The sequence below is a fragment of the Ambystoma mexicanum genome, chromosome 10 (assembly GCF_040938575.1).
Source record: "Ambystoma mexicanum isolate Mex_15411 chromosome 10, UKY_AmexF1_1, whole genome shotgun sequence".
In the NCBI taxonomy this organism is placed as follows: domain Eukaryota; kingdom Metazoa; phylum Chordata; class Amphibia; order Caudata; family Ambystomatidae; genus Ambystoma; species Ambystoma mexicanum.
In genome coordinates this window covers 1258722955-1258746952 of record NC_090932.1, presented here as the reverse complement: position 1 = coordinate 1258746952, position 23998 = coordinate 1258722955, and the positions used below count along the sequence as shown (strand labels likewise).

General features: G+C 43.3%; 1 protein-coding gene across 2 annotated transcripts in view; it reads right to left on the bottom strand.

The window, feature by feature from the left end:
- The window catches only part of RBM19 (RNA binding motif protein 19), a 1396549-nt gene that overhangs the window by 654304 nt on the left and 718247 nt on the right, over positions 1 to 23998 (bottom strand). For both annotated transcript variants that reach the window (XM_069619226.1, XM_069619227.1), the window contains exon 20: positions 6173 to 6228. In XM_069619226.1, coding sequence (XP_069475327.1) covers positions 6173 to 6228 — 56 coding nt within the window. The remainder of the gene's footprint in view (positions 1 to 6172; positions 6229 to 23998) is intronic.

Here is a 23998-nt window from a genome sequence, read left to right as displayed (position 1 = left end):
ATTATATGTTACTCTTTGTTCTCGACTAGCATTTACAATACTGAAGTATTTGGAACTTTTTGGCTTTACAGTAAATTTGTTTATATGACATTTTTTTCATGTAATCTCGGGGATGTAAACACATGCTTAGCATAAATGGTATTATGTTCAGCCGTGCCCCCATCACCTGTGTCACTGTCACTTCATCCACTACTGCAGCTTTTTCTACTATCTGGCAACATACTGAAATATTTATGTACATATTCTTCTTTTTTTGCCTTTCCGACCACTCTGCACGATAACAAACGTCCATAGTATTTCACCTGACTTTATTGATCATCTGCAGATTTTAGGTTCAACTTTTTTTTATAAAACTTATTTATTTATCTCTAGCACTGCTGTCTTAGCATGCTAAAACTACAGCCCCATGGGGACCCTTTGTCTATTCCGACGATTCGTATTCCCTTTTCTATAATTTAAACTCATAATATGGTGCTCATTTATTTTGCCTGACTCTCTGAATAGGACCTAATGGAAATAGCAGTAGTACTAGGGTTGCCTAGACAATCCTTGTAAACTTGAGAGAAACCGCTTTGCCGACCGACCCAGACGAAAGGAGATCGAGTACACGCCGGAGGTAAGCTGCAGCACAATTCTTTTGTGCTTTCAGTGCTTTTTTGTTGGCGCATTCTGTCGCACGGCTGCAACTCGAGTAATGGGTTGGCCGTGCTTGGACCAGAGCAAGCGCATACTTTATACACGTAACCACGGCATCTTTGGACTTAACATTATTTGATCTACGAGTACATTATTTGTATTGTTTTGCCGCGTTCCAGTCAAACACTGTTTAGCGTATTTTGTATTCTACCATGCTAGGATTTCATCCAGTATTTACATGAACACTTTCTTACAAATAATTACTAATTTGTATAATTGAGGTTATTTTAATTTCGAGTAATTCACTATTGTAGGTTTTTCTACTTAGACATGTCGTTTCAATAATATGCAATGTAGGAGACTTTGACAATATTGGAAGTTTTAAATGACGAGTCACACGTATTTACTCTCTAAAATGTGATATTTTGGCATGAATCAAAACAGGGGGATTTAACCCATGACTTTCTGTTCTACTGAATTGAAGACTTTTTGATTTGGAATATAGGTAAGGTCTCCATGAGCAAACTTCTATATCTATTATCTCAAGTAAGATTGATGTTTTTATCTAAACACTACTAGACAATGACCTATGAGTATGTACTAATATTTTGTTGTTTTTTACCTTTTTGCTTTCTGTTTTCTTACCTTGAACCTCCGGCCCCTTCACCCCTCCCTTTCTCTCTGTGACTATTTATTATTTTAATTTAATCTTTTATTTTAATGGTTTACTTCTATATGTGTTTGATTATGCATTATGATCTCTGATTTGTGTTTTTCACTGTGAATTCGGCTACACATTTACTAGTTTTTATCACCAGCCCTGATTTGAAAAAGACACTGGTGTGTCGAAACACGCATTATCCAAAAGGGCATTATAATCAATCATTTTCAGTTTCCACAAATAAACGCTGTGGCGCAGTTCTTCGAGTGTGGAGCACGTTTTCTTCAACTGTTTCCTCAAGGGGTAGGGGTCAAAAGCCCCTTTGTTGCCCCACATCAACTGCAACATCTTTTTGAATTGTAATACTTAACCATGCGCATGGAAACGTTTTTGTAGTTGGTACAAAGTAAAACCCCACCAGTGTGGCATAACCCAACAGAAACCTTAACAACTTCGCTGTTGGCACCTCAGGAAGGCACGGCTCCCGACGAGTCACATCCAAAGCAGAACTCTCCACCTCCAGTAGTTTTCTTTTTTTCCCTTTTTTGGGTTTGTTAAACCCGCCCGTAGGGCGCCACGAGATCACTCCTTGATTGAATGGAGCGGAAACGGGAATGTCACAGCGGGGGGAAACCCCACTGGACCGTTCTAGTTACATGGGACTATACAGATGAAGGAGGGAGGGAACATGGGAGTTGGGGTTAAAGTTGGGGAATTTTCTTTTTGGGGACAGACAAGATCACTTAGAACATCAAAAATCACCAAGGTCAGAAGAGATGCCCCCGGAGGGGTCACCCTTGCGTTCACTCGGACACTCAAATCACATGGCTGACAAGATCAGAATCATGTCATGGAATGTCAGGGGGATGAACAGCTTTGTCAAGCAACGTCACATCCACGCTTTAATCAGAAGGAGCAAGGTTGGAATCGCTTTGCTACAGGAGACACACTTGGAGGCACGCAAACTAGAAACACTAGCCAAGTCCTGGAGAGGGACCCTGGTGGGCTCCACTTATTCCACCTACGCCAGAGGGGTCCTGATCTGGATTGCTCCAACCATCCCCTTTAAACTAATAAATACAAAAACAGATGATGAAGGCAGGATGGCCCTGGTTCACGGCACCATCGAAGGTAGGGAGATATGCCTAATCAACACTTATGCACCCAATCACAACGCCACAACATTTTTCCGCTCACTACACAGGCGGCTCAGCCCCTACAGAGAAAACACCCTCTTCTGGAGGGGAGATCACAACTGCACCCTGGACCCTCATACTGATAGATCGGACAACAAACACATTCGCCCATCCCCGCCTGCAAAAATATTACATACCCTGATGCAATATCTAGGGTTAGCAGACCTTTGGCGCAAACAACACCAGGAAAAACAGGAGTACTCCTTCTACCCCCCCATGCTGTCTATACTAGGCTAGACTACATATTAGTGAGGAACGGCTAGCGCTGTTCGAGGACGCACACTACCTAGCCAGAGTATTATCCGACCTCTCCCTGCTGGTGACCAACTGGGTGGTGTACCCACCCAGACCCCCCCTGTGCCACGTGGAGGCTAAGAAGTGAAGCATTGCTAGAAGCAGCCTTTTGAGAACAGATTAGAAGCAGCACACTCGACTTCTGTCAGGTAAACGAAAATAGCATGCAGCACATAGGCACAGTATGGGAGGCATAAAAAGTTTTTCATGAGGGGCGAAATGCTGGCAACCATAGGGGGAACCCGGAGATCCATAGAAACCTCACTCGCAAACACAGAAAAGGATTTAGCTGAATTGGAGGGGAGGGCCACTTTAGAGTCAGAGCACATACAAAGGATGGTCGAGCTTAGAGAAACTTGCTTAACGTACTGGGACAAGCTGGGGAAGCTCAGCTATACGAAACACATTGAGAGAACCCATGCCCTTGGAGACATACCAGGGAAACTATTAGCATGGTTCTACAAACGGGAAATCCCCAGGACCTCTATCTGCCACGTCTGCGGGCCGGACGGCACTGAGGTACACATGCAGCTAGGTATAAACTCAGTGTTCGCCAGGTTTTACCAGGAACTGTACGCCTGCACTCCACCTCCGCCGGCCACCGAAATTGATGACGTCCTAGACATTATCAAACTACTCAAATTGGACGTACAGCTGGCCGAAGCCCTGGATGATCCGATTACCCCGGAAGAGGTCATGGTCACTATTAGGTCCTTACCATTTGGGAAAGCCCCAGGTACTGACGGGCTCCCGGGGGAGTTTTATAAAGCGTACAAGGACATTCTGGCACCTCTGCTAGCCCGAGTGTTCAATGAAGCGTATGAGGTGGGCACCCTCCCAGAAACCATGAAGGACGAGAAGGAGTGTGGCTCATATAGGCCCCTGTCCCTTTTGAAACCAGGCAAGGACGAGAAGGAGTGTGGCTCATATAGGCCCCTGTCCATGTTGAACTCGGATAACAAGATTCTAACAGGACCAAACGGGTTATGTGCCTGGGCGATCCATTACGGAGAACCTACGTAGGTTACATCATGTTATTTACAACACCAATAACAGACCCGAGAAATGCGCAGTGGCGTCTCTAGATGCCACTAAGGCTTTCCACTCGGTCAGGTGGGAATGGCTATATACGACCATGACGAAAATGGGGATAGGCCCCGGCCTTCCTAAAATGTACCAAACTCATATACACAGACCCCAGGGCCAGAGTATGCATGAACAACACATTCTCCGACAAATGGCACCTCCACAGGGGCACACGGCAGGGCTGTCCACTCTCCCCCATGCTGTGCATCTTGGCAGTCGAACCTGTAGCGGCATACCTGAGCCAGGAGTACGGCAATGGGGGCACAGTGATCGATGGGGTGACACACCTGGTGTCGATGTACGCCAACTCTCCTGTACCTAAACAACCCAGAACACATACTACCGTATATCCTGGAGACGCTGGAAGGGTTTCACAGATACACGGGGATCCAAATTAACAATGAAAAATCATGCCTCTACCCCCTGCCCGCCCTAAGCAGGGACGCCACCGACAGACTCTCTCCAATGGCCTTCCAATGGATGACCACATCTTTCAAATATTTGGGGATCCCTATTCACCGGGACCCCAATATCGAACATACTTTGAACACAGTCAGAGCTAAGGAAAACCTAGAAAAATCAATGACCTTTTGGGGAAAATTGCCGCTTTCTGTGGCAGGTAGAGCTGAACTCTTGAAAATGGTGGCGCTCACCCGATTTCTGCATCACTTCACCAACGTCCCCTTTAACATTCCCACACGTTTTTTTGCAGACATAAACAAACTCTGCAGGAGATTCCTTTGGCAAGGAGGCAGACACAGAGTCGCGCTGGAAGTGCTACAACGGCCATACGACAAGGGAGGACTAAAAATACCCAACTTTCAACTGTACTACTTGGCAGCCCAATTAAAACACGTCATACAATGGATGGCCGATGAGACCACGTTAGATACACGACTCCTACAACCAGCCGTCTCCCAGATGCTACTCAGAGACTTACTCTGGGTCCCAGCGCATGTGACCCGGAACAGCCCCTACCTGGTGAAGCTGGGAATACTGATCTGGAAACGGGCCTGCAAGGTTGTGAAGATGGAAGACCCATACTCCCCGCAGATCCCTATAGCAGCCATCATGGCGGGCAGGCAATGGGGTCAGAATGAGGTACGGCGATGGTGGGAACCCTGCGGAGTGGCCACCCTGGGGGACTTGGTGGATGACCAAGGGATCCTAACATTCGACAAACTACAGGCAACCTCGGGGCTGCCATCGGGACAGTTCCTGCTCCATGGAGGTATAGTGCGTAGGCTCATAGACCGGTGGCTGGACGAGGAGAGCCTAGAAACCGGGTATGAGACCATCGAAAACATGCTGACTGCAGCCGAGGAGGACATGAAACCTCAAGGCTTTATGAAACATTACTGAAATGCACAACCAATATAGGCCTCAAGAGCAAAGTAAAGTGGGAACACGAAATGGGCTTGGAATTCGAGGAAAAAGAATGGGAACACATTGCTCACTACCACCAAAAGGTTTCCAGGAATGCCCGACTGCAACTCATACAATTCTACGTTTTTAATAGAGCGTACCTTATGCCAGATGTGATCTCCAAATTCAAAGGGGCGAGAATGCCGCGAGCCCCGCGTGGGAATGACGCACATGTTTTGGGGATGCCAGGTGATACAAATATTTTGGGCACAGATTGCTGCAAAAGTGGCTGGAGCAGACATTGAGCTGGAAGTGCAAAAACCTGCGGCATGCATTCTGGGCAGTTACAAAAGAGGCAAAAAGAACAAACCCCTTAACAAACTTAAAGACTTGATATACATCCTGGCGAAAAGACGCATTGCTCTGGGGTGGAAGAGTGCAAGGGGTCCAAGCATTGCACTGTGGTGGGAGGGCCTTCGCAAATGGGTGACAGCAGAAACTGGGGCGTTGGAGAATGCGCTGCGTGAACAGAAACTGGACACCAGTGAGGATATACACCAATGGGTGGCGCTCACGGTACCGTTATTAAGTCCCAGGGAGAAAGAGGATATTTCTATCGATGCGGGCAGCTCATGATGGCTGTTTGGTGTGAACAGAACTGATGTACAGATAGTGTTCTTGGGGGTGGGGTGGGCGGGATGAGAGGGAAGTTACAAGTGCAATTTATTAAACGCAATGATATTGTTGTTCCTTTGTAGTTTATGTTGAATAAAACTCAATAAACATATTTAAAAAAAAAAAAAAAGAAGCATGCTTTTCCGTCAACTAGTCTTATTAAATCCAGTCACACAGTAATGGGATTGTCACACATTTATAGATGAAGAAGAGTAATGTAAGTGACAAACATTCAAATTAAGACCAGCAAAACACTTACTTGATGGCTCTTTCAGAAAGTTTCACTTCTAGTTGGTGCTCATCAACAACACAATGCTGGAAAAGAAGAGAAACATTGCCTCAGGCTACGATATATTGGAAATTGAAAAAAGCCTGAACAGCTAATTATCAAACAGATCTCTCTCAAACTGTTCCGAAGAACTGTTGCCCATCGGTGTCCTAAACATTTTTAACACCTCAATTACAAAGACCCACATTGCATATTTTATTTTATAGTTGATTGTTTAAAGTGCAGACTTAGCTTGAGAGAAGCAGAGCGGTATACAGGGTGTGGGTAGCCAGGGTTTGGGCTGGCATCTTTTAACAGTAGAGCAGTGCTGTCAGTTGTGCTCTATGCATCCACTGGGAGTAGTCCATGGTCAGGTGTTTTTAAAAAAAGCCATGGTTTTTGAGTTTTTTTTTTTAATTGCGAATTGTGGGGGATTTCAAGCCGATACCAGGATTGAGTTCCAGAAGGCGGCTGCTTCAAACAAGAAGAGAATTGTTTTTGAGTCCTCTCTTTGCAGATTACTACTGATTATGGCCAATTGGTCGATTTGCTGCCCGAGGAGCATTGGCCCCCAGATATGTGTAGCTTAGCTGCAAGGTATGCTTGTGTGCTACTTGTAACTGCTTTGTAGATGACACATGCAGTCTTGAACAGTATCCTGGTCTTGAGAGGAAGCCAAGGTAGTTCACCTAGGGTTGGGGTGATTCAGTCAAATTTTTGCACACTCATAATAAGACATGCTGCAGCATGGTGAACTATAAGGGTAGCCAAGTGAACGGTTGGGAGCCCTGCAAGGAGAGCACTTACCCACAGATGTGCAAGACCACAGGGGCTTGCACTACAGTCCAGAATTCCTGTGGCAGGATGAAAGGCTTGATTTTTCATAGGGGCAGATTTGGAGCCAGGGCGTTTGGGCAGTCTTGCCTATGTGTTTCTTGAAGGAAAGGCTCCGGTCAATGGTGAAACCTACGGATTTTGCTGATTCGACAGTTGCATATCAAATCATTCTAGGCATCTATCATTGAGCCTTTTTCAGACAGGTTATTGTTTAGCGGGGACCGATGAGGGCAAATTCAGCTTTGGATGGGTTAAATTTGAGGTAGGCATTCGACATCCAGGACTGGATGATGGCTAGGAAATCACAGAGATGACTAATGTCCTCTGAGATTTTTACTCATGTACAGCTGAGTATCATCTACTTATTGGTGGATGCTACATTGGGATCTTTGAGGAGTGTGCCCAGATGCTGCATTTAATATTAAAAGGGCTCAATGTTGTCAGACCGAGAGGTAGGAGGGAAACAAATTCAGGAAAGTGCCAGATAATCCTATCCTATTGGCAAGGAGGATGCTTTGGCCGATGTCAAATGCAGCCGAGAGATCAAGAAGGAGGAGAAGGAGGCATGAGTTGCCCTTATACATGATATGGAGGGCATCATCCACCACATGGATAGTGGCTGTCTCAATGCTACATTTGGGATGGACCCATGACTGATGGTCGTTTAGGAGGTGTAGTTGTTCGATTCTGGCAAGTAGCTGTATAGCAACTACTTTTTCCAAGATTTTGCCAATACACAGGGAATTTGTAATGGGGCTGTAAGTTGGTCCGAATGGCTGGTATGTTTTTTCAAAAGAGATTTTATGAGACCAGTCTTGAGGGTGTCCAGGAATAAGCCTTCTGTGAGGCAATAATGATGCTGAACAGTGCATTGAGCACTGGACCCATCAGTTGTTTAATAATGGAAGCTGAGATGATATTGTCAGACTAGGAAGTAGATTTGAGGGAGACAATTGTTTTTAGGTGGTATGGGGGCTTAAGGGGGCACACATTCAGTCCAAATGGGCAATGTGTGTGCTGGAGAACAGGGCTAATGATGTGGGAGGTTGATTCAATGATCTGTCAGATTTTTCAATAAAATAATTGTTGATTCTGTCACACTTTTCCTGAGTTGGTGGCAACTTGGGGGTCAGGTGAGGGATTGGCACAAATCTTTAATACTTCAAAGAGGTATTTTCCCCTTCTATAGGCTACCGCGCGGGTGGTGGAGTAGTAATCAGCTTTGGCCTAAGTAATCAGAATCCTACGGTTGGCACAGAGAAATTTGAGGTAGAAGAAATCTCCAGGGTTATGTTTTTTGTGCCACCATTTCTTCAAGGCTGTGATTGAGCTTTGGTTGAAGGAGAGCTCAGCAATGTAACATGGGGTGGACTGCTTGTTCTTACGCCGGGTTGTTTTTAGGGGGCCATGAGTGTCCACCTGATTCACCGAGTAGTAGCTGAGTAATTATAGAAGGAACAAGGCATTCCCTGTGTTGGACGATCTTCAATGTTTGCTTCTAGCACTTTGACCGTGAAGATTTTGATTGAACAGCGCTGACTGAGGGGGTGTTTAGCATGACCTTTGTGGTCGGTGTTGAGTGCATGATCGACAGTGGGATGGCGGCATAGTCAGACCAATCGAGATGGATAGAGTCTACACAGCTGATGAGGAATGATGATGTAAAGACTAACTCTAGGGTTTTGCCTTTGTTGCGTGTGGGGGAGAGCACAATTTGCATAAGGTCCATGAATCACTTTGGTGTAAAAAGCATGGATTGAGTGTGGTTGTAAGCGTGAGGCTTGGTGTTAGGAACTTACCTCTGGTGGTGAAGCGGCGTCGGATCAACTGATAATTTATGGGACTTTACGTGGTGCTATTTCCTGACCTCCTTCTATGCCAAGTAAGTTTATACCTTAAAGCAGGGACAGTAAGGGGAGCTTTTATGTTAGTTCTCATAGAGAGCTCCTTGCCTCTTTGTCCCTCCGCACCTTTACTATCCTATCTATAATCATGTTTTTCTAAAGATAGATCCACACTACAGTTATTTGAGTACCTCACGTAGGGACTGGGAAAGGGGTACCCAAGAGAAGTGTGTTTCTCTATATTAACACCTACCTTTATATTTTAGGTCTCAACAGTTCACGCATGGTGCATATGAAGTACAGCTTCTCACTGATGGTAGTTGTGGATCGCACAAGAGACGAAACATCTGTAAGTGCTCTTTAGAACCTCGGAAATCTTGTTTTTTGTCTGATTCTCAAACACTTACAACCTGCTATGGAGGATACAGTTGGATCCCGAATATCAGGTGCTGACACTCAGGGACGTTAAAATCTCAGAGAAAGACATTGAGAGTGTGTTGCTAGTTAGGCAGTGGAAAGTAAGTTGGAGATGTCTGCACTGAAAGGGTCACTTCCGTGAGGTCCGTAGATGGGGAAGAAGGTGAAGGATTCCTTGTGAGATAAAGTGAACCAGCAGGTATTTCAAACAAGCTTGTTCTAGGAGAGGGGATGATGGAGCAGGGCAATCGCTCCTGTGAATGATTGCCTCCAGCCCTTCCTGACTGGTGTGCATGTTGGATGCAATAGCCGGGAGTAGGAGGTCATCAAAAACATAGGAGAAGGATGCAGTAAACCATGTTTCAGTGATGAAGAGGGGTCAAGGCTGTTGTACGAGGTGAGGTTGCGATTTCTGTGGCATGGGCGACTGCTGAGCTAGCACTAGTCAGCAGGAGGTGGCCGATTGGCTAGTCAGAATGTTGTGAGGGTGGGGATAGGTAGTGAGGGTGGGGATAAGCTGTGAAGGGAGGAGGCACATGGTGATGTCTTTCAGTGAGTAGTAGTAGTAGAGATTACTTTGTAAATGAAATCCAGGATAGCTGGTCTGGCTCATGGCACTATCAGGCCCAAACAGGCATAAACAGGTAAGGTCCTTGTCTCCATCCGCCCTTTTCTGAGGATGCCAGCAATAAGGACAACTAAGGAGAACTGGTTAAATAGGAGGTGGGCAGAGCAACTGAGTGGCACAGCCTGGTCACATGACCAGCAACCACCTCAAGTGCATACAATCCCAAATCCTCAGCATATCTTTCATGATAAGAGAATAAAAGACAGGAAGAGATAGGATGAGGTAGTGTGACAGAATGCCAGCTACGAATGTGTAATCTACAGTTATTTTGTATTTTATTGATGCAAAGCGAAGGTAGATTTTCTGCAGGAAAGTGTGCTCGGATAAACAGACATACTTTCCACATATGTTCTTTTAAAAAAGGAATGTTGGTGTTTAAACCCAACATCACTTATATGCTGTGCGTATAAGATAATGACTGCCATTCATATAGTCAATTCATGTATACTTCAGCAGTGTACAGTCCAAAGATACAAAAGCAGCTGAAATGTGAATTGGCCGCACATTAGATACATTATCATTTCACTTCAAATATTCACATCCAGAGACTGTAGGTGCTTCTCATGTAATGTTCCTTCATGAGCACATCACATTTTGCCCCAGGGAGTGACAAATATATATAGCTCTGTCAATAGAAATAAAACAACATGGCTGCCAGGTAAAATTAGGCCTTGGCAAACTATATTAAGAACACACTTTCGCCAACTCTATCTTTTAAACGTAAAAGACCTAAGACGCGAAGACATCTCCATGATATTAGCATTCATGACTCTTTTTATACTAAAACAGAGCTGCAGAAGGTATGCCATTCATTTTGTCAGCTAAGGGCTAATTTCAGCAGGCAGCCCTTTGGTTTCATTTTCAGTAATACAATCCCAAAATTACCGCAGGGTTTTCCAATGTGCTCCCACATCTGATAGAAGTGAGTCCTAGCATTCTTCAAATTGGATGCTCGACAGAACTTAAGACAACGGTTTTGGGAATATGGTGACAAGAATGGCAAACTATTAGCTAATAGGCTCAGAGGGATGATTACAGACATGTATTTCTTCCATTCAAACGAACGAAGGAGATACTTTACATATGACTAAAGAAATCTGTGAATGTTTCAGAGGTTACTATGAGCAGTTATACAGAGAAGAACTCCTCCTAGTGTTGAGAACTTAGAAAACATTTTTTACAACATTTCTCGGTCTAAATTACATTTAGGGAAAAAAAAACTACTGGATTCTATGATTGATGTTGCTGAAGTATATACTACTATCTCACAGATGAAGGATGGGAAATCACCAGGGCCGGATGGATTAATACCAGAGTTCTGTAAGAGGTTTGATTCTCGACTGGCACCAATTTTATGTGAAGTCTATAATGAATTTTTAAAATCAGGAATAATGTGTGACTAGATGAGAGGCATTGATCATTGTAATTCCTAAACCAAATAAGGATCATAATAGGTGCGGGAATTATAGACCAATTTCTTTGTTAAATGTAGACCTAAACATTTTCACAAAAATATGGGCTAATACATTAAAGTCTTGTATAGGTGAACTGATTGATGGGTCCCAGGTGGGTTTCACTCCAGGACGGTTTGGATATGATAATATAAGGACATTGTTGAATTTGATTGGGGCACATTATGGTAAGGAGTCAAATAGAATTATAGGTTTTTTTGATGCTGAAAAAGCCTTTGACAGGGTCAACTGGAAATGTATGGAATACACGTTGCTAAAAATGGGATTTGGGCCAGTGTTTATGAAAATGGTAGAGCGTATCCATCATGAGGTTAGGGCACAGGTGCAGGACAATGGGGAGATCTCGAAGTCATTTCGGCTTTTGAAGGGAACACGTCAAGGTTGCCCAATGTCACCGTTTATGTTTAATTTGGCATTGGAGCCTCTGGCAGAATACATCAGGCAATGTGATGTAATAAAAGGAATACATGTAGGGAAAACTGAGGTTAAAATCTTGTCTGATGCAGATGATATGCTGAGTTTGTTGTCTAATGTGGAAGAATGTGGATCTATACTAAAATAAATGTTTGAGGAAGTAGAAAATGATCTGGACACAAAGTAAATTGGGAAAAAGCTGAGATTTGTCCATTATCTAGAACATGTGATAATAGTATCCTGGAATCTTGGAATTGTAGATGGTCGCCCGGGGGTGTCACATAATTAGGAATATATATTGTTGGGGATTTAAGTAAAGTAATTCTAACCTTGGGACCAAACAAACAACAAGTAGACAAGAGTAAGAAATTCAAGTGGTTCCTAAATGGGGAACTAGTTCCAGTTGTTTCATCAATGGCATATCTTGGGATCACATTAAATGATAGTATTAATGATGGACCAGGAGTTCTTAGACTGCGAAGCAAAGTTAAAAACTTAGCATCACAAGCTTTTCTCATCAACCAACACTACTGTTCCTTTTCCAGCCTACCTCTTATAGACTTCTATAAACTAAGTGTCTCTCCAATTTTGACTTATGCAGCGGAGGCACTCTTTTTTTATAAATCCTAAAGTTTGGTCCTCCCTGGAGGGACTGTTTTGGAAAAGGGTTTTGAGGCTTCCGAAGACTATACCAATTGAGGGTGTAAGGAAGGAACTGGGCCTAGCGTCACTGTATACTGCTACGGTATGGAAGTCATTGGCTCTATACAGTAAATGTGTTAACCCGGAGGATAGAAGTGGATTTTCCATTATAAAAAAAGCACTAACAAGTAAACAGGTTCCTGCATTGACAACGTGGCAGAAAACTTGTATAAGAATTCTGGAAAACATTGCACTAACAGAAAAACTGCTAACGGAAGATCCAACTAGGGTCAAGAAAAAGCTCCTGGACCATGATTGGATCTCGACCCAGGAGAAGCGGTGGTCATACAAAATTGCTGTCCCAGGGCGTTATGAAATTTACACAAGGGGCACAGTTCTTGCATACCTGGAAAAGTTCCTTTGTAGAGTGGAAAAGCAAAACTTCTTAAGATCCTGGTTGCACCTTTTTACAAAAAGTGAAGTTACAGAAAGAAGAAAAAAGGCCAAGGTGGATCGACTATTATCCTGGCGAATTTGTGGTAATGGGGCGGAAACCCTGTACTACTTGGTTTTGAGATATGATTCATTGGCAGTTCTGAGAGACAAATGGTTGGGAAAATTCCTAGGTGAATTTGAATCAAGAACATTGGAAGAGTGGTGGTCAATTTTAAGATGGGGAAGGAGACTATCTTTGACTCTGGCACTTTTGAACTTTTTGAGGGACATTTTTGTAATCTTGGACAATTAGGTCCCTTTGTGTTTTATTAGGAAATTCTTTTTTGATGCCTGTACCCGGGCCTCGGAAATTTGAGCAGTTTCTTTTTATTTGTAGTGTTCTTATTTAAAGTGGTGTTCTTTCTCTTTTTTCTTTTGATCCTGTTTTCTCTGCATTTAAGGTTTTAATGTAAACCAATTGATGCTAAATAGAAAAATAATTCAGTACAATTTAGATCAGGTGTTGCCCAAAATATCACTGATTATTAAAAAGTGGGAAAGATTAAATTTAAATCTGTAGCCAACAATCTATGCAATTAAAGTGGTTTTGCTACCTAAGTTATTATACATTATTCAACCAGTCCCATTACAGATATATAGAAAGCAACTGTCTAAGTTTGATAAACTCTTTCAATCCTTTTTGTGGGGAATTGATAAAAGGCCTTGTGTTCCAAAATTCATGCTTATTCAAAGAGTTGAAGAAGGTGGATTTGGGTATGCAGATTTAATGAAATACTACAAAGCATTTTTGCTTAAAAAAATCTCGCATTATTTTAGAGAAGAAAATTCTAAAGAGCCAATTTGGCTACGAATGGAAAGGGAGATATGTGCACCATTTCATTTAGAGAATATCTATAGTATGGGAAGACTGCCTAATAAAAGGCTAAAATTGCCAACAATAGTGGCAACTAGACAAACCCTGGGATTATGGTTTAGGGAAAATGGACAGTTATGGTTTCAGCTCAGATGGCTCTATCTGGCATAACGAAACATTACAAATTAATAGATGTCTGTGCTGGAAGAGTTGGGTCAAGAGAGGAATTCTGAGGCTGAAGGATATATTGGATGGCAACAGGTTGTTGAATTTTGATGAATTACAAAGTAAATATGATCTAGGTCAAAGAGAAATAAATAGATATTTGTAACTGGTTGCCCTAATTAATCAGAGAAAGGATATTGCGGGTGTGAAACTTGACATTAGTAAACTATTAGAGGGACAGGAATATAGTGTACAGACTTACATGCAGTTCATGCCCATTGAAGTAGGACATCTTTTAGCATGGGATGGTGTAAAGGCGGCTTGGGCGAATGATGCGAGTAAGATCATATCTGAAAAAGATTGAAGGGATATTCGAAGGGTAAGCGCGAAGTTGAGGGGAGATATGAATTTGCATTTCATCCGACAGAAAATTATTGGAAGGATTTACTGGACACCAGTTAAAATGTTCAAGTTGAAACTGAGATTAGATGAATTGTGTTGGAGCTGTGGGACTGGTACAGGTACTCTTTTGCATCTGCTCTGGGAATGCCTGAAGGTACAAACATTTTGTAAAGATGTAACAGATAGAATTGATTTCGTTTTTGGAATAAGCTTATAAAGATCCACAGCAAACAATCTTGCTCTTGCATGAAGACAGATGTATGCGAACTAGGAGATACAATTTATGGATTGACAGGACTGTGATGATAGCAATCAGAATTTGGAAGACGAGGAAGAAACCTAATATTGAAGATTGGTTGATGAGATTACAGGTTCTGTCACAATATGAAAAAGTCTCATTGAAGAATAAAGGTAAGGAAGAGGTATACTTATCGTCATGGGGACCGTTTGAAGACCTTTACGGTTGATTTAGTAGAGAGATTGGGAAGGAAAAGTATGATAATAGTGAGAGTAGTTCAGTTTACTCACATCTTCTACTCTTCTTCTTCTTCTCTTTCGTCATTCATGTTGTCTTTTGTTTTGTTTTATGTGTAGTAGTGAGGACATTTGGTAAACTAAAAACCATACTGGTCTAAAAAAAACCCTCGCATTTTTGTCCCCCCAGCCATTCCTATTCCCCGGAATCTATAATCTTTGAAAAAGAAATTGAAAAACTAGAAAAGAAAAACCACCTGCTTTTTCAGAATCTTAGTCATGCAGAAATGGATGCACTAAACAATCTCTCCAAAAACGAAGACATCATAATAAAAAGAGCCGACAAAGGAGGAGGCATAGTCATCCTCGATAAAAAAGACTATGTGGATGAGTGTCTGAGTCAGTTAAATAATACACAATATTATAGAAAACTACCAGAAAACCCCACTAAAGAACTACTACATATGATTGAGCTAAAGGCAGAAAAAGCCAAAGGCAGAGGATGGATAAGCCGCCAGGAATGTGAATTCCTAATCAACACAGATTCCTCTACTCCCACCTTTTATTGCCTACCCAAGATTCATAAAACCTTAAGTAAACCGCCGGGACGACCTATAGTAGCTGGAATAAACTCCATCTTAGAACCACTTTCAAAATATGCAGATCACTACTTGAAAAACTATGTTACCAAAATGAAATCATATATAAAAGACACTAAAGATGTTATCAAACGTTATGAAAACCTTCAATACGACACCAAAACACAATACCTTATTACTTTGAATATCGTCTCTTTATATACGAATATACCACAACAACAAACTATAGAAACATTAGAAGAGATACTACTTACAAGGCTAGACAAGGACCCTGTTCCTACATCTTTCATCCTATGGTGCATAGAAGTAGCACTAACCAAAAACTTTTTTGAATTCCATGGCCAGTTCTACCAGCAAATAGAAGAGACGGCCATGGGAGCTAACAGTGTGGCTAATCTATATGTTGAACTCTTTGAGAAAAAACACATTTACTCTAATAATCCATTCCAAACTCATTTACAATCCTGGGTGAGGTACATAGACGATATTATTGTCATATGGAAGGGAAGGAAAGAAGAAGCTGACAACTTTGTATTGTGGCTTAATCAACAGAATCGCCATCTACAATTCACGATGACAATTAAAAAAGAAAAAATCAATTTCCTGGATTTAACCATCTTCTGCCAATCAGGAACCTTATTCGTACGACCGTACCATAAGAGCACAGATAAGAACTCTCTCCTGCATTACCATAGTCACCATGTTAAACATTTGAAAAACAAATCTTCCCTATGGTCAATTTCTGCGACTAAAAAGAAACAATAGCACCAAAGAATCTTATGAGCAAGAAGCTACTACCCTTTCTCAAAAACTAAGAAATCGGAAATACCCTAAAAAACTCATACGGAAAGCAGCCAAAAGAGCATATAATAACCGGGAATCACTACTCGAAGACAAAGAGTAAACCAGTATATGACAGATTAGTCAGTGTTAATACTTTTACTAACCTGAGTCTATCCATAACCAGCTGTCACGATGCCTGCCCCCAGACATCCGGAACAGGTCCATCTGTCCAAGGAACAGGCACCCAAGACGACACAGGAATTCCCAAAACCCCGCCTAGGGGCTATATGGGTTCAGTCCTGGCGCCGTAGACACCAGGCTCATATTGCCAACTTTAAACTATGCAGGTCATCCTGCAAAGAACTCATGTACAGGCCATCATGAGGCCATGAAGGGACTACTTTCCTTTAGGAACTATTTTGCTGCTTGGGTGTGGTACTGAAACTTCTTGCCTGGGAACTACTTTTTTGATGCTATTTAAACCACGCCCGAAGAGCAGCACACGCTTTGCGTTATTCTGCATCTTCGCAGCGTAACGCTCACCGTGTCTGCAGTCCAGAATCCAGTATACAGCCACACCCGTCTTGTGTCCGGAGCCGATCCTAGAGAAAAGGAAAGAAGAAGGTTAGAACAAGGAGATTTCCATTTTGTCATCATCTTTTCCTGGAACAGCCGCACCTGTGGATAAAGGAAAAAGACATTAAAATAAACTGCGTCGCATTGCCAGCTGCAGCGCCGCGCCATACTCACCTGTCTTCGGAGCATCTCCACGACCCGGCGCAACACCCGTTGAATCGCCGCCCAAAACATCAGCATCTGAAAAGACAAGAACAAACAAAAGGTGAGCGGGGTTCCGCCAAAGACATTCTTTTACTTACCGCAAGATACTTACTTGGAATTTTACCACTCGAGCCAGCGCTGGTCACCATCCTACGTTCGACATTTTCAGCAAGGCACCGCACCTGCAAAGAAGATAGAGAACTATTGGCTAATTACACTTGGAACAATATTACTTGCTAGACCGTGCATGTACTGACTGACTCTTACCTAAGAGCTACCTTCATCCATCGAGGCAACCTCACTCCTTGGATCACGCTGCAAGGGAAAAGGTATGAAAGGAGCAAGAGTGAATTAACAGATATTTGAACTCTAAAAGAACTATACATTCGGTTTACACACTACCTACCGCGGAGTCATTATTGTCTGGTACTACCTACGTAGGAGTCATTGTTGTCTGGAACTCTGCCAAATACCTTCGGATCAGTGAAGTAACTGAACTTCTACGCGCCCCTGCACTCCACGCAGGATGGAGAGTTCATCCTTCCAAACAATAAGGTGAGACTTTATGAAGGGGAATACTAGAAGTTTTCAGGGAAAATAGTGTTAGTGTAACCTCTCTACCACGGGTGGCTAATCCCCTTTACTGCTTTTAGGAAAATATTCTTGCGGGCCAGGCAGACGAAACTGAGTGGGCAAGTGCAGTCGATCATCACTTCGCTACGAGTCACACTGGTGGAGACCTCAGCAGTCCAGCTTCGTTCGACGCCCCTGTGGAATCCAGGTGAGCGTAACAACGCAAAGCCTTACTATAAATCTCCACCCGGGCGTTATGGAGACCTCAGAGACTGACCAATTAGCCCAACTACTAAGGGCTGAAGTGCACTCCGCCCGTCAAGAGACTAATGCTCTCTGGAGAGAACGGATTGTGGCAAAAGAACGTACGGATGATCTCGCCAGGCAATTACTTCAAGCTCAAGCTGGGCACACACCTTTACCTGGACTCGGGGGAGCTTCTGTCCAAGCTCAATCAAGTAATCCAGTGCAAGTCATTTTACCAGGGACAGTTCCTTTAGCACCGCCAGAACGCTTTGCAGGGGACGCAAAAAGGTTTGCCGTGTTTATGAACCAGTGCCGCCTGCATTTTTTATGTAGACCTGGCGCCTTTCCGAATGATCAAGCAAAGATAGCCTTTGTACTACTGTATCTCAGCGGCAGTGCAGCCGATTGGTCTATTCCACTAGTCAACCAGGATGACCCTCTTCTTCAGGATTTTCAGGGATTTCAACTAAGCATGGAAAGACTATTTGCCCGACATTCCCAAGGCCAAGCTTTGGATAACGAACTTTTGTCCTTGCGTCAGGGTAACCAGGATCTGCTGACCTACATCGCAACCTTCAATAGGTTGGTGGTAGAAACCGGATGGCCAGAGGTCAAGCCGATTACGCTATTTCATCGTGGGCTACGAGGTGAACTAAAAGACGTTTTGGCACAAGTAGTGAACCCACCTCAAGACTGTGCTGAATACATAGACCTGGTTGTCCAGTTGGATCACAGACTTCAGAATCGGAAGGCTGATGGGGCTAGATTCGAGAATTGAGTATTAGTAAGACCTAAGGACAACGTCACCCCCAAAGGAACTGATGTATCTGAACCCATGCAAATTGGGGGGGTTAAAGGACCTTTGACTCAAAAAGAAAGGGACAAGAGGTGGCAGTTACAACTGTGTTTGTATTGTGGAACCTCGGGGCATTTTTTACGGGATTGCCCAGTAAAACCACCTAAGAAGGTGGTAGGAGTCGCCGACAAAATCAATATGGAATCAGAGCCGGGAAACAACCACGCCCGACAAGAATAGAGGTCCGCTTGCCGAGCATGAAGAAGGACACTCAGACCTCGCACCTAATTACACCAATGGTCCTTATAGATCGAAGGCAACCATCTCGTATGCACGCAATGAGAGCATATATAGATAGTGGAGCGATAGGAAACTACATGGATCAAGAATTGGCTACAAGGATGAACCTGCCTCTTTGCAAAAAACCCACAACTGATGTAATCACCACCGTCGATGGGATCGAAATAGCTTCCGGTCCAGTAACTCATTCAACTATGGAGATGAGACTGGTGGGTCAAGATGGGCATCGAGAGAGCATTGTGTTTGACTTAATCAAGGCCCCACAGATCCAAATATTTCTGGGAATGCCATGGTTGGAAACTCATAATCCTTGTATTGACTGGCGAGAAAAGAGTGACCTTCTCAGAATGTGCACACACTTGTTATCCTGAAAGAAATTTGATCAAAAGACTGGCTACGGTCACGAATCCGATAACTCAGTTACCCCAGGAATACCAGGAATTTCAGGATGTTTTCCACAAAGACCAAGCAAACACGTTACCACCCCACAGATCATATGATTGCCAGATCGACCTCCTACCCGGCGCTCAAATTCCACGCAGCAGAATCTACGCCCTCACTGAACCCGAAAATCTTCATTTACGGCAATATTTGGATCAATACCTCGCTAACGGCTTCATTCGCCTGTCCAAGTCTCCGGCAGCATCGTCTTTATTCTTCGTCCCTAAAAATGAAGGTGACCTTAGGACTTGTATTGACTATCGCGCATTAAACCAAATAACGGTAAAAAAACGATACCCGTGGCCCCTGATCCCAGAACTACTGGACCAAGTAAAGGATGCTCGCATCTACACTAAGTTGGACCTCCGAGGGGCGTATCATCTGGTACGAGTGAAAAAAGGCGACGAATGGAAGACTGCCTTCCGTACCAAATACGGATTGTTCGAAAACCAGGTGATGCCTTTCGGACTTTGCAACGCACCGACAGCCTTCCAGTATTTTATGATCGATGTCCTTCGCGAACTCATAGACGTCTGTGTTGTTGTATGCATAGATGACATCTTAGTATACTCTTCATCTGAATCAGACCATGTGAAGCACGTTCGTGCTGTACTAGAAAAACTATGCCAGCATAAATTATATGCGAAATTGGAAAAGTGCGTTTTTCATACTTCGGAAGTTGAATTCCTTGGATTTATCCTGACCCCAAATGGAGTTCGAATGGATTCACGAAAGGTGGATGCAATCCTCAAGTGCCCCCACCTACCTCGATTAAAGGGGTACAGAGTATGCTTGCATTTGCAAACTTTTACCGCAGATTCATTCCTGATTTTTCACATCTTGTACACCCCATCACGCTCTTTTGCGGAAAAATAAATGCTTCCAGTGGACAGAAGAAGCTGAAAAGGCCTTCCAAGACCTAAAACAGAAATTTACTTCAGCTCCTGTTTTAAAGCACCTACGTCCAGAACTTCCGTACGTGGTTGAAACTGATGCATCCAGCTTAGCCATGGGAGCTGTCCTTTCCCAAAAGGATCCTGAGACTGGTCAACTTCACCCGGTGGCATTCTGGTCACGGAAATTTTCAGCACCAGAGTTAAACTATGCAGTTACCGACAAGGAACTACTGGCCATCAAGTTGGCGTTCAAAGCCTGGCGGCATTATCTTCTTGGAGCTCGACACACCATCACCGTAATCACGGATCACAGGAACTTACAATATTTAAAGACAGCCATGGCTCAATCGTCACGCCAACTTAGATGGGCCTTATTCTTTGCGGAATATGATTTCGTGATTACTTACCGACCAGGTTGTCAAAATGGCAAAGCAGATGCCTTATCTCGTATTGGAATGGGAGAAGCATATTCAAATTCAGAACGAGTACCCATAATTTCGGAGAGAAGAATTCTTGGTATAACCACTCTACAGACTCTCGACGACATCCATAAAAAGATTCAACAGCTTTTCGACCCTGCAGCCTTACAAAGCTGATTGAACAAAGGCAAAGATTATTCAGTCACTGATCACCTACCATACTATCAAGCACGTCTTTACCTACCAAATAAAGAATTACAAGAACATGTTATCCAATTACCATGAGTCTTTGAGAGAAGGGCATCCTGGGATTGCTAAAACCGAGGCCAAGATCAAAAGACAATTCTGGTGGCCTACTTGGCGGAAAGACATTAAGTCATTTGTACTGTCTTGCGGCATTTGCGCCCAAAATAAGACCCAGAAAAGGAAACCAGCAGGCCTATTACAACCTTTGGACATTCTGCCTACGCCTTGGCATACCTTATCCCTTGACTTTATTACTGACCTTCCCTCATGTAATGGGTATAACACCATCCAGGTTGTAGTGGATCTTTTTTCCAAAATGGTTCATTTCATTCCATTAAAGGGTCTACCTTCAGCCTCGACCTTGGCCAAGGAATTTCTAGAACATATCGTCCGAATACATGGATTCCCCTCCGTATTGGTTTCCGACCGGGGAAGTCAGTTCATTTCTCAGTTTTGGAGGAAATGCTGTCAATTGGCCCAAATCGACGTAAGACTATCAACCAGCCACCATCCTCAAACCGATGGTCAAACTGACAGGACCAATCAGACACAAGAACAATACCTACGGTGCATGTTACACCAAACCGAAGGCAATCCGGAACAGGTCCATCTGTCTAGGGAACAGGCACCCAAGAAGACACAGGAATTCCCAAAACCCTGCCTAGGGGCTATATGGGTTCAGTCCTGGCGCCATAGGCGCCAGGCTCATATTGCCAACTTTAAACTATGCAGGTCATCCTGCAAAGAACTCATGTACAGACCATCATGAGGCCATGAAGGGACTACTTTCTTTTAGGAACTATTTTGCTGCTTGGGTGTGGTACTGGAACTTCTTGCCTGGGAACTACTTTTTTGATGCTATTTAAACCACGTCCGAAGAGCAGCACACGCTTCGCATTATTCTGCATCTTTGCAGCGTAACGCTCACCGTGTCTGCAGTCCAGCATCCAGTCTACAGCCACACCCGTCTTGTTTCCGGAGCCGATCCTAGAGAAAAGGAAAGAAGAAGAGAAGTTTAGAACAAGGAGATTTCCATTTGGTCATCATCTTTTCCTGGAGCAGCCGCACTTGTGGATAAAGGAAAAAGACATTAAAATAAACCGCGTCGCATTGCCAGCTGCAGCGCCGCGCCATACTCGTTTGTCTTCAGAGCATCTCCACGACCCAGCGCAACACCCGTTGAATCGCCGCCCGAAACATCAGCATCTGAAAAGACAAGAACAAACAAAAGGTGAGCGGGGTTCCGCCAAAGACATTTTTTTTCTTACCACAAGATACGTACACAGAATTTTACCGCTCGAGGCAGCGCTGGTCACCATCCTACGTTAGACATTTTCGGCAAGGCACCGCACCTGCAAAGAAGATAGAGAACTATTGGTTAATTACATTTGGAACAATATTACTTGCTAGACAGTGCTTGGTACTAACTGACTCTTACCTAAGCGCTACCTTCATCCATCGAGGTGAACTCACTCCTTGGATCACGCTGCAAGGGAAAGGAGCAAGAGTGAATTAACCAGACATTTGAACTCTAAAAGAACTATACATTCGGTTTACACACTACTTACCTCGGAGTCATTGTTGTCTGGAACTCTGCCAAATACCTTCGGATCAGTGAAGTAACTGAACTTCTACGCGCCCCTGCCCTCCATGCAGGATTGAGAGTTCATCCTTCCAAACAATAAGGTGAGACTTTATGAAGGGGAATACTGGAGGTTTTCAGGGAAAATAGTGTTAGTGTAACCTCTCTACCATAGGTGGCTAATCCCCTTTACTGCTTTTAGGAAAATATTCTTGCGGGCCAGGCAGGCGAAACTGAGTGGGCAAGTGCAATCGATCATCACTTCGCTACGAGTCACACTGGTGGAGACTGCAGCAGTCCAGCTTCGTTCGACGCCCCTGTGGAATCCAGGTGAGCGTAATACCAACATCATGCGTAAACAGTGGAAGATTTTCAATCAATCTACGAGCAAATTACCTTGCCCCCTTTTTGCCTACAGAAAATCCACCACTATTGGTAACAAGGTAAGTAGTAGTAAATTCAGAGGCAAACCCCCAGTATTAGATGATTTAACCACCACATGGGGTCTTAGTCCAATTGTTGGCCATTACCCATGTGGACAATGTTCAGTATGTAAATATATTAAAAAATCTAAAGAAACAGAAATTGGTTTAGCTATCCCATGGAAACAGTTGCAACTAACGAATTGTAATTCAGAATAGGTCATATACATGATTACTTGCCCATGCGGCAAAAATTACATAGGTAAAACTATCCGAAAAGTAAAAACTCGTATGATAGAACATAGAAGTTGTATCAGAAATAAAACCTTAATGGCACCTATGGTCAAAAACTATGTAGAAAAAAATCACTGAAGTGAAGACTTTAAATGGACAGTGTTGCTTATGATCAAAGTTAAAGAGCCTCTGACTAAGAAAAAACTACTATTTGAAAAAGAGCAAAGACTAATTTACCAAACCAAACGTGACAAAACAGGGCTTAATGAATCAATAGAATGGCATAAAATATAATTCTTCCTCTTCGTGAACAATAACAGATATTACTGTACTTGTCACCAAGTAGCTCCATTTTGACTCTGTATACTGAACCACATCCTTTTTATGAGTCTAGTCACCACCTTTCCCTAGAAATTTTAGGAGCTCTAGCACACGACCAAAATAAAGAAAACTCAAACTTAGTTTAATTGGCCCTATGCCATACATTTTATTAGAAACGCCCAAGAGACAGTGTTCTTTTTCTCGCGTTTTTTCGCGCTTACCTCCCGTTGTTAGAGTTGCATTCCTTTTTTGAATAAGCAAGCTTTTTTCCATTCTACATCAACTTGTCCTAATTAATCACCGACACCTTATAACAACACAACTCTTGCACCCTTTGCGATCATGAAACGTAAATCGGATTAAGCTAATAGCGCTGTAGAAAAGGCGACTAGTATTAAAACAAGGAAAGGACTACTGAACCCATTTAAATCCCTACACCCAAGATGGCGACCGTCTTTCAAACTGAAGCGGCGTCGCGAGGTGTTCGGGATAGAACGAGTCGGATCGTACATACGTTATCAAGCAAATGAAGGTAATTCAGCACGTTTTGCTTTTCACAGACTCGGATGTAATTA